Source organism: Nuphar pumila, chromosome 2, assembly GCF_984573655.1.
Source record: "Nuphar pumila chromosome 2, dmNupPumi1.hap1.1, whole genome shotgun sequence".
Lineage (NCBI taxonomy): Eukaryota > Viridiplantae > Streptophyta > Magnoliopsida > Nymphaeales > Nymphaeaceae > Nuphar > Nuphar pumila.
In genome coordinates, this window is record NC_143250.1 from 112,524,209 (window position 1) to 112,536,395 (window position 12,187).

Genomic DNA, 12,187 nt, shown 5'->3' on the forward strand with positions numbered 1-12,187 from the left:
TATATTATGATGCTTTGATTTTCCCATTAACTTGTATGTTTTTACTAGGGCTTTGATATTTTTCTCCTTCCATTTGGTCCATGAGAACGAGTTGAATGATAAAAGTCCTTGTGCTAGCAAAGTGGAAATCTATAGCACCAGCTTCATACCAAACCTGTACTTTCACCAAGTCCCTGTGCTTGAAGTGACTGAACGTTTTGGGAGAAAAGTAAAGTATAACTGAGAAACCAGGAATGGAAGGACCGTTTGCCTGGAGATCGGTTTGGCTAGAGCTTTGTCAGCGATGTAAGCTCAAATGGATGGACTCGGATCTTAACTGGATTGATCTACCAATCCTTCGTCAATAATTTTGGAGAGTTTTTGTTTTTTTCTTTAGCTTTTTCGCTGTTATGCTTCATTGTTGGCAACAGGGTGACTTCTCGTCCCCTTTACTTCTATTGTAAATTTGTGATCTAATGCCAATGAATTGAATATTTCCATTAAAAAAACTGAGAAACGAAGTTTTAGGCTGTAGGTCAGCGACCGTGAGTACGGCAGGCAGAACTAGCGCGGTTAGGTCTCTGATCTTGGGGGTGGTTTCTCCATGTAAATATATAAAAAAAAAACTAGTTATGTTTATAGAGGCTTAATAGCTTCTGTGTGGTTTTGGTATAGACACCAGTGATCCAGCCGTGTTGAGCTTCATGCCCTAAGAAATTCGCTATCCCTTGAAAAATTCAATAGGGATGGCTTGGGGGTCTTATGACACCAATCAATTTTGACGTCACTAACACATCAAAGTTGGCTAGACGGCTCAATAAGCCCAATGTGTTCTCAGCCATTTGGCTACTCACGCCAACTATTTGATAAATAGATTCCATGGGAAGAGAAAAGCAAAGAAGATCCAAGCCACCTCCAAAGCAAAACATGGAGGAGAGAGCATAAGACATGCAAACATTCAGATGAATCCAATCAGATTTTATCGTGTTCAAGTTCTTTGTTTCTTCGTTTCACAAGTTTTTCTCAGCTTATTTTCTTTTCACAGAATTACCATTCGTTGCCTCAATTGTGGAGACTAACGCTATTTGGTTCAGAAAATTTTAATGCTGTTAAAAAAAATCTTCTTTTTAAAAAAAAAAACTCTTCAGCGTCATTTTAAAAATTCTAACATTCTGGTAAACAGAAGAACTAATTTTCTGAAAAAGGCAAACCAATTCTCTCTTTTAACACATTAAAATAATAATGGATAAGAAAATGTTAGGAATGATGAGATATAATTTTTGACATTTTCTTTTAGCATAAAAAGTAATTTTTTTAATATTTACATGGAGAAGCCGCCCAAAGGATCCGAGACCTAACCTGCCGCACTTTCGGTCGCTATCCTGGCAGCGTAAAACTCCGTGGGCTTACCCCTTTCCCCCAGGGAGTCTCCACGCTTCGCTGCTAAAAAGACCAAAGCAATGTAAATGGCCCATTCTATGTTTAATCTTTCACCTAATTGGACAATATAATGTGTTGGAACGAATACAAAAGCACAGGAGCAAAGAAGCATGTAATGTGCCAATGCATGAAGCAACTTCAGCTTCCAGAAACACACCATATTTCAGTAACATCAACAAATTCAATGCCTTCTGAAGAGAGAAAGGGAGTTAATTGAAACTGCCATTCAAATACACTAAATTGTACAGAAACACAACATAATCTTCAGTAAGTGGAACATGAACAAATTTCAGTGTCTCTAGAAGAGGAAAAAAAACTATTCAAATACATGAGGAATCTCAGAACCCCCAAAATTTAGTCAGGAATAAGGAGATCTTCACCTCCCTTGCAACTCAAACAGGCTGAGAAGGAGATTCAACACCCAGCGAATCATCTTCTATTTGACATGCTGAAAGAGCCGACTTTCATTGCCCTGGCAACTACTAGTGGAGCTTCTGGGGAATTGGCTACAGCAAAATTATCGTGCATGAAACGGCTATCTACAATTGATTCATTCTTGAGAACAATCTCGTAGCAATTCAGACCTTCCAGATTCCAGGAACACTCATGAGCACCGTTCTTCACCTGCTGGAAATTCCATATTCAACGTCCAGTGAATCATCTTCTATTTGATATGCTGAAAGAGCTGACTTTCATTGGCGTGGCAACTACTAGTGGAGCTTCTGGGGAATTGGCTACAGCAAAATTATCGTGCATGAAACGGCTATCCACAATTGATTCATCCTTTAGAACAATCTTGTAGCAATAGCAGCTCTTCAGACCTTCCTGATTCCAGTAACACTAGTGAGAGCTGTTCTTCACCTGCTGGAAATTCCATATGATGCTGAACTTGCCAACACTAGCAACAAGGTGCCGCTCTTGTTTCCCACCCTCTGTGATCTACAGAAATTATAAAAGACAATGTGTCAGGATCAGGGTCAGAATAGCCTTCAGAGTTCAGTCTGAACGGAGCTGTACAGAGTGGCTACATAATAAAATAAGTTGAACATCTTGAAGATAAAACACCACAACAGTAAGTAGACCATCCTTAGAACGAAAGTTGTAGAGGTAAGAACAAATGTACTTTGCATCAGAATTGACAGTTATGATAAGACAAAGAAAAGAGACATTGGCAGTAGAATGAGCCACTTTGCAAATATTGATCACAAGGAAAAGAAAACAAAATTCAAAATTAATTTTCTTGCATAAGCACAGACTACACTAGGTTATTTGGCAGGGGAATCATCAACTTCAGTTACACTAAAATGCTCTGTTTCCTTTAAATCTTCCAGCAATGGAGACAAGTATTTGAAATCTCCACATTGTCCACAACTGCGAATTTCTTTTTAATGGAAATTTCCATATGGACAATGATTCCTTCTCCCAGCTAAGAGTGTCAAGAAACAAAGCCCTGAGCAGTCTCCTGACACGAGTAGGTTATGAAAGTTTTCTTCTAATATTTCCTTCAAATTTCTGCTAAGGGCAGCATGGCATGATGCAACTTGACTTTTAGGTTCTGTTCCAGGACATCATATGACAACTTCCATATGATTCCTAAGATTTGGGTCTAATACTAAACCTCCAAACACCACCCTGGCCGGGGAAAAAAACAGTTCCCATATATCCCCTTGCCTTGCACAAATGGTACCAAGTACTCTCAGTTAGCCCCCCTCCATTTTACAGTCAAAATATACCAGTAAAACCCTTATTTAGGCCATAAGTTTTACACCATCTTCCCATTGACCTCAACTAATCTTTGACAATCTTGTCTTTCCCTTTCATCGGGCTTACTTGGTAAGCTCCATTTTGCTTTACAACTCAGTACCAACATCAGCAATACACATTCTAATGACCAGCTTAACACATATTTGCCGCACTTGGTTTCACTTGGTCTAGGATCAGCCAGATCCCACCATCATGAATTGGCTGACAACTTGGTAATTTATTATGAGAATAAAAAATACATGAATTATATATTGATACTAGAAAAATAAGCAAACAAATCAGAAATTCAAGCACTTCACTCTTAAAAGTAATCATGAAACTGTAACATAAGTGACATGATAAATAATACCATATCACTTGTTTGTGTCATTCAAGAGCTATGTCACAGGGACTCGGCAAAACAGGTGCCGCACCCGCGTCGACGCGACGCGACGCGGGATCGCGTGCGGGTGCGGCACCGGGTGCGGTCAACACGACCCTGGGTGCGGTCAACGCACCCAGGGTCATTTTTGTCCAAATTTTTGGGCGAAAAAAAATTCCCCCCCCGATGAAAAGGAGGAGGATTAGGGCAAAAATTTTTTTTTGCCCTAATCTCTCCTCTCTCTCCCCCTGAGCTCGAGCTCTCCCATCGCCGCCCCAGCTCCGCCGCCGCCCCCAGCTCCGCCTCCCAGACTCCTCCTCTCGGCTGGCAGGTATGTCTCTCGTCTTCTTGGGTCGGCTGGGGAGGGGCTGAGCCTCCCTTGCTCCCTCATTTTTCGGCACAGGAGGGGCCGAGCCCCTCCCCCATCTACCTCTTTTTTTTGGGTCGACAGGGGAGGGGCCGAGCCCCTCCCCCATCTTTTTTTTTTTGGGGTCGACAGGGGAGGGGCCGAGCCCCTCCCCCATCTTTTTTTTTTTGGGTGGACAGGGGAGGGGCCGAGCCCCTCCCCCATCAGTTTTTTTTTTTGGGGTCGACAGGGGAGGGGCCGAGCCCCTCCCCCATCTGTTTTTTTTTTTTTTGGGGTCGACAGGGGAGGGACCGAGCCCCTCCCCCATCTTTTTTTTTTTTTTTGGTCGACAGAGGAGGGGCCGAGCCCCTCCCCCATCTGTTTTTTTTTTTTGGGTCGACAGGGGAGGGGCCGAGCCCCTCCCCCATCTTTTTTTTTTTTTGGGTCGACAGGGGAGGGGCCGAGCCCCTCCCCCATCTGTTTTTTTTTTTTTGGGTCGACAGGGGATGTAAACCCAAAAGAGTGTGACTTCGAGGGAGAACATGAATTCAACGTAACAAACATGGATTTAGCTGAGCCCAGTATTCCTTCTAATGATGCATTTGATGATGAAGAAGAAAATTATTAGCATCCATTACTTCATCAGGATATACTTTGGTATGTAATTTAGTTCTTTTATGCATACTTATTTGATTGATATTTAGGTCGATTTATGTAATTGCTTTACTTATTTGATTGATAATTTGATATTTAGGTTGATATACTGCATGCATGATGAATCATATTATGAGTTTATGACAATGTTTATTGTTAAATGTTAAACTGTTAAAACTTCAAAATTATATATATATAATTTTTTTTTTACATTTTTGCCCCTGCCGCACCCCCGCACCCGGGTTTTTTGGAAGTGCCGAATCCCCGCACCCGCACCCGCTCCCGCACCCGCACCCATGTGACATAGTTCAAGAGTTTTACTTTTTTTGAGACACAAAAAGCCTAATATTTTGTCAGATCAACCTTTTCCTTGAAAATAATCCTAATATTTTTATCAAACTGACCATTTGTTATATAGAAAATGAAAGAGAAATGAAAATGAACATGATAAGGATGAAAGTCCCTTACAGAGAACGGAGGAAGAAGGGTCAACAATAAGTTGCCAATGGTGACTTTCCATAGAACAAAAAAATAGAAAAAGCAAGATGGGTTGTGTTTTCCAATGCAACAAACACAAGCAGCCGAAGTGATGGAGTTAGTGAATTCTAGCCTACAGCATACCACGAAAACAGGGGAGAGCTGCCATTGAGTTACAAATCTCTGATTGAAGGTGACACATCCGACTCGGGCTTTTTATCATTTGAACAGCCACACACACACAGGGTTGTTCTATACTCCAGAGTTTGAAAAAGACTTGCCATCTGACAGTTTTGGAAGTGACAGATTGAATGACTGAATTATAGTAAAGTTGGGGCCAAAACATCATAGGTTCCTGTTCCTTTGAAGATAAAAGAGGATTTTGTAGAAAGAAGCGTACTTTGGTAACTTGATAGGGTTGACCATGGCAAGTCATCACTTAAACATATCACAAAAGTTGATTATGGAGGAATTTGTCCTAACAGTGAGAAAGGGAATGATACATAGAGGCTAGGTCGGAGCGAGTTTATGGGATATGGACAAAAAAGTAAAGATGATTTGGCATCTACCCCAATGTATTTTTGTTTTGGAGGCTTGAATTTCAAGAAAAAGAAAAGAAAGTCCAATTCCAATCAAGTTCTCTGAAGAGGGACACGCTGTTAACCAGTTCCTTGCTTTTGAGATCAAAAATGAAAAGAAGAAGAAGTGAGCTTCACCAGCTCTCTTATTCCTCCCATTGCAATTGGGAATAAAAAACGAAAGGAAAAAAAATTAAACCAACAAAAAGAGAGGCAAGAGATAATTCTTTATCATTAATAAAAATCATCTACATATCAACAACCATGCAATGGATATCTGATTTGCTAATGTAAATTTCCTTTTTGTTATTCCTTGAGTGTAATAAGTGATTGATGCACAAATAAAGGAGAGTAAGCTGACAACTGACTATTTCTTGCGGTCAAAGAGGCATACAGAGAAAAAAAATTGGCATCATGAGTTGAGAAGGATGAGGGACCATAGGCATTGAGGAATGTCAAATTGCAGATATTGGATGCAAGTAGTTTCCACAAAAAGAACAACAGAGTGAAGAATATCAAAACAAGCTAAGATACAACAAATATCCCTTTGAAAAAAAGGAGATTCTAAGTTCAGTATCAAAACTTCATATCAATAAATAAATTATTTGAAGCACTAAACTAATTTATATCTACCAATTCAGTCGTAAATTCTGGGGTGGGGGTGGGGTGGGTGTGTTAAAGGTTAGCTTCAGCATATGGCCGATCAAGTTCTCCAAAACATAAAACTTGCAACACCTATCTCAACCTGTCATCTATACACGCATTGCGGCAAAGAAAAAACAAATAATCTCATGACCACCTGAAGCTTTGCAAAATTTATAAAGGGAAAAAGATAGGTGAAAAAGAATGGCATTGCAAAAAAGGGAAAAGAAGAAAAAGATTGCTATGCGCACAATGTGGAGCATTTTTCCCACTTTTCCCTTTAAGACACCCAAGTGAAAATCTCACTATACAAGGTGCATAACGCTGCAGAGTCTAACACCTATCAGAAATTTGCATGAAATGTCTTAGTTATCTGGTGCTTGAAAACATAACATCATATAGATAAGGCCAGACCGTTAAACAGAATATATTCTAAGACACCAACATGATCATTTAATATATCATAAAAATCTATTGTGAAAAGCCAACACAAAACGTGCAAAGATGGATATAGTTCACTATGTTGATTTCAGCAGGTATGAAGCTAAAGCAAAGAGAACCTCATCAACCTACTTAATAAATCAGTTTATTAAATAACAGCAGCAAGCAATGATCTTACCCAGGAGAACTGGCCACCATGGAACTTATTGTTCTGTCCTGCCAAATGTGCATCCAGAGGAGTCAACTTCAGTAACCGTGGAGCTGCAATCTTATCACCCATACGGCCTGTGAAACCGGTCTTGGTCTTCCCATCTTTGTCTGTGAACAACGTGCAAATGAGGATTAAATATGTATCTGTTGTTCCCAATACCCACTTCCCGTCATAAGTTACATCGACATGAGTAATGGGAGATCCAAGTCCTGGAAATGCTGTCTTCGCCATCCTCATAGTGCGATCTGAATACAGACGGATCTTGCCATCGGCCGAGCCAACTACGATACACCCTTCACCGGTTGTGGCAAAGCACAGGAATTTGGTATTACTGGAAAATTGATGCCCATCTGTCCAGTGTAAAACAGGACCATCCAGCTGCTGTACCACCCCTTTGCGGTCACGCATATCCCACCTACAAAGCCTTCTATCATCCAGACCCAAGAATGTGGAACCAGATGGATCCAATTGTGCGCCCTTGCTGTCATTTGTTATATCTCTCATCGTTATCTCGGTGTTATCCTTCGCAAACTTCCATTCCGTCACCACCTTCCCTGTCTCGATGTCCAATTGATGGAGCCCCGTGGCGTGTGGTTTCCCTTCTTTTGCAGGACTCATCAGAAGCATATTTGTCTCTGCCCTCATCAGGAGGGCCTTCTTAGGGGTTTCAAACGAAGAAGGAGAATCCAACCCTCGGAACCTACCCTTGCTGTCATTAAATTTCACAGAAACCCCCTTGCCATGAATACCATGGCTCAAGTTCTTAACGGCTTCAATACCCGAATCGCTTACTAGAAAACTGTAATCGAGGGCGCCCATTGCAATACCCTGAATCCCCCCGTTTGCGGCCTCCTCCAACTCTTCCAAGAGATCCTGCCTGTCGCGTACTGGCGTATATGTTTCCTTGAAGCTCTCCTCCGCATCCTCCCACATCGAATCGTCGGCCTCCTTGGGATCAAGCCAACCCTTGAAGTCCTTCCCGTAGACATCCTCCCTGTTCGACGCCTCCGTCTCATGCAGATTCTCAAACAGGCAATTCTCGAACTCGGCGAGGAAGACCCTGTAATCCTCCTGCGTGAAGAACTTCAACGCCCAGACGCCCTCGCACAGGAAATCGACACGCCTTTGGTCATGGAACATCTTCAGCTGCAACGACGGCGACACCAGCGCCCCGACTTTCGATCCCACCTTAAGGACCCATCTCCGATGGAACTTCGTCTTGCCCTTGACCTTAAGCGAGTCCTCTCCGCCATCCTCGTTCTCGTCGAAAAACGCATAGGTTGTCAGCTTCTCGGAGATGACCCATTTGGCGTTGGGGGTGTTCCCCCCAATGTGAAGATAGAGCTTCACCGCGTTCTTCACCCGGGGCGTGTTGGCGTACTTGAGTTTGAGCGCCTTGAGCGTGGCGTTGATATCGTCGAGGGACGAAGACGAAGAAGGGGAATTAGGGTTCGGAGTTCTGAAAGGAGGAGGGGTTCGTTTCTCCCTCTTCTCCTCCTCCGATTGCACTTCTTCTTCTTCTTCCTCTGCCTCCTCCTCTTCTGATTCGGAGAGATTTCCGTCCCGACTATGAGATCCTCCCATGAGAGAGAGAGAGAGAACCCTAATCAGGGGAGAAGAGGAACAGAAAAACCCTAAACTTGAGATTTCTCGCTGGCGTTCTTCTTCTTATTCTTCTCAGAGCGGAAACGGGAAAATGCAGAGATGTTCTCTCTCTCTCTCTCAAAAAAAAGAAATGAATAGAAATAGGTTTTTTTTCTAAGGGCTCAGGCTTTTATGGTGACGGGCTAATGTCGGTTTCGTGAGGGGAGGAGACCGGATATGGCCGGTGAGCGTCGAGGGCTCACCTTTCCTTCGTTGCTAAGTCAACTGTTTGATGACGTTGTGTGGCTTAACCAATGTCACAAGTCTAGTTCCCAGGAAAATATCGGTAAAGGAAAATCTCGCGATACTTTGGAAAATCAGATGTTTTTCTAAAAAAATCTCGAGAATATGGGAATGAAATGCAACATATATATATATATATATATATATATATATATATATATATATAACAAAAATAATTTTATCATGTGTTGCGATTAAAAACATGATGGACACTATTTTGAAAACATGTTTTTTGGGTATTATACAAGGTTGCAGAAATACTGCAATAAATTACTGATATTTTAAAAATATCGGCGATATTGTGACATCGTTAGGGCTGGAAAAAGAGACGAGCAGCTTGCCGTTTGGCTTGGAGCAGCTTGGCGAGCCGAGTACGAACATGGCAAGCTCAGGCTCAGCTCGTATAAGCTTGTTTCACATATTATATATTATATATTTAATACGTATATTATATATATGATATTACGTAAGTTTTATAGATGTATTACATTATATTATATATTTTTATATATTATTAAACTCTAAAAACAATTTACAAATAAATTTGTTTTTAGAATACAAACCAGCTCGTGATCAGCTTGTAAAGCTCGGCTTGCAAAGAGCTTGGTCTGATTGCAGCTCGTGACGAGAGTAAGGATGTACCCTTAACGAGCCGAGCCCGGACAGCCCGAGCTTATCTTGTTGGGCTCGTTCACCTAGGGCTGCCAATGGGTCAGGTTTGAATTGGATACTCCACCAGAACTAAATTTTCAGGCATATGTATAAATTAAAATAAACCCGTCCTGAGTAATATGCGGGCTAGCTTTGAGTTATGATTTTTGTCGGATATTTGACCCGACCCACTTTTATCCGAGTATTTTATATTTACTTTTAGTAAAGGTGATCTCCTGAAATGTTATGGATACGAGTTTAAAAATTCATTTTCTTGACCCGGTAAAACCCGAATATTGCAAGTTGTTATTTGGGCGGCGGGTTGGGCTACACTTTAATGGATCAAATACCAGTTTGGAAGGATTCTGGTTGTAAGAGTTTACAAACACTGTAACTTGATGGCTAAAAAATTGTATTTGTTGATAGTCTAGTTGGGGTTAAATGGATCTATTTTACCATTGCACTAAAAAGAATAGATAATAGAAATACAAAATCATCGTCCAACTAATTTGACATATTTTTCTAAAAATCTTACAATTTTTGTTATTCTCCAATGTCCAAAATCACAAATACCTAACCTCGTTAGGACCTTTTTACTGTTTGCAATTGCGGATTGACGGGTTATTGCGATAAAATTGTATTGCTCGTCGACTAGTGTAAACTCTCACATAAATCTAGAATCACACTTTTTTTTACGTGGACCTCAAGAACTCGCATAAATTTATTTGTGAAAATTCGGTAAAACTAAAACTACCAAAATCACAAATATCATACTTATTGGAATATACTTTACGAATTCACATAAATATACGTGTGAACCTTCGGTTAGACTGAAACCATTAAAATCGTAAATATCCTACTTATTCATATATACTTTACAAATATTGTATTAACCTTTGATTAAAATGAAACCACTAAAATTAAAAATATCCTACTTATTCATATATATTCATGAATTTACATAAACATATGTTCGAACCTCCAATTAAAATGCAACCATTAAAATTGCAAATATCTTTTACTTATTCGCATATACTTCACGAATTCGCAAGGTATGTGCGAACCTCCACTTTAGTTTAATTGAACGTCGCAATATCGCAAATATTGTCCTTAAATATTTATGAAATTATGACATATATGAGATTTTTTTTTATTTTTTGCAGAGTTCATGAATCATATATAAAATCATTTTTGTACTTAGGATTTCTTTTTTTCATTTGTCTCCAAAGAACTTCCCTATAAAACCTTTTACATTGTTCCAGGCCCTTGCAATAATTTTTGTGTAATTTGGCGATGCATTTCGAGGAGGTTTAGGTATCATCTTTGTCATCGACTTTTCCATCTACAAATTCGAAAGGTGAATTATATATATATATATATATATATATATATATTATGTGTGTATGTTTGTGCATATTGCTTGTTTCCCATTCTAAACTTTTTTTTTATATATAACTATTTAATAGCCCTATGTATATTTTTGTTTGGTTGTTGTTATGGGTATTTTTTTATATTTTTCTGTGTTGTTGTCACTTTTTTCAGCCATCGAATTTACCATTTATGGTTTACTATGAGCCATCAAATTTATTATTTATGGTTTACTATGTTTAGAGTTATATATATTTGTTGTAAATGATTTATATTTGTTTTCTTGACCTTTAATTAATATTCAATATTTGTATGTTGGTATAACATAGTTAGGGATTATTGTGCACAATCATTGAATATGGTTTAAGAATTTATGATTGATAGTTGATTTTAAAAGTAGTTGTCGTTGGTAGTTATTTTAATTGAATATCATAAATAATGGATTTTGAAGTTATTTGGGAGGATTTGTGGATTTTATAGTTTGTTCTTTATAGACCAGTTTTCAAACATATATGAAAATGTGATATTTTTTCTTTTTTGAGAGGTTAAGGCACATACTTAATTTTGACTAGGTTGACCTGTGACCCAATGGCCTGGTGCTTGAACTAGGTCGATACAAAATTAGATTTTTAGAAATGAAATCTCAAAAAAAAATATAAGATAAAAAGATAATAAAATATATAAAATAAAAAATTAGATTTTTAGAAATAGAATTTCAAAAAACATAAAATAGAAAAACAAGAAAAAATATAAAATAGAAAACAGAAAAAAATATATTTTCAGAAATAGAATCTCAAAAGCATAAAACAGAAAAACAACAAAAAATATAAAATAGAAAAAAATCAGGTTTTCAAAAATAGAATATAAAAAAACATAAAACCAAAAAATGATATAAAACATAAATAGAAAAAAATAGATTTTTAGAAATACAATCTTAAAAAATATAAAACAAAAAATAAAAAAATAGGTTTTCAGAAATAGAATATCAAAAAAATATAAAACAAAAAAACAAAAAAATTAAACAGAAAACAAAAAAAATTAGATTTTCAAAAATAAAATCTCAAAAAATATAAAACAGAAAAAAAATAAAAATAAAAAACAAAAAGAATTAGATTTCATAGTTCCCTCTTTAGATACCAGTTTCCAAACAAATATGAAAATATGGTATTTTCCTTTTTTGAGAGGTTAAGGCTTAGAATTTGTTTTGACTAGGTTGACTTGTGACCTAGTGGTATGGATTTTCTTATACAAAATGATTGAATTAGGTCCATGTAAAATTAGATTTTCAGAAATAGAATTTCAAAAAAGCATAAAATAGAAAAATAAGAAAAAATAAAAAATAAAAAAATATATTTTCATGAATAAAATCTCAAAAAACATAAAACAAA

General features: G+C 38.2%; 1 protein-coding gene across 1 annotated transcript; it reads right to left on the bottom strand.

Moving 5' to 3' along the window:
* Positions 1 to 1,624: 1,624 nt before the first annotated feature.
* Positions 1,625 to 8,619, bottom strand: LOC149846772 (protein CYPRO4-like). The gene is made up of 2 exons (XM_089996561.1): positions 6,861 to 8,619; positions 1,625 to 2,358 (listed from the first exon to the last, which is right to left on the bottom strand). Exons 1-2 carry the CDS (start codon positions 8,475 to 8,477, stop codon positions 2,260 to 2,262), a joined length of 1,716 nt encoding a protein of 571 aa, XP_089852687.1. The 5' UTR covers positions 8,478 to 8,619; the 3' UTR covers positions 1,625 to 2,259.
* Between the last annotated feature and the right edge of the window lie 3,568 nt (positions 8,620 to 12,187).

Excerpts from the sequence above, each read along its gene's own strand:
- LOC149846772 (XM_089996561.1), bottom strand. The coding sequence starts at position 8,477 with ATGGGAGGATCTCATAGTCGGGACGGAAATCTCTCCGAATCAGAAGAG. Across the intron at positions 2,359-6,860 it reads ATGGTGGCCAGTTCTCCTGG|ATCACAGAGGGTGGGAAACA; the intron begins GTAAGATCATTG and ends TAATTTCTGTAG.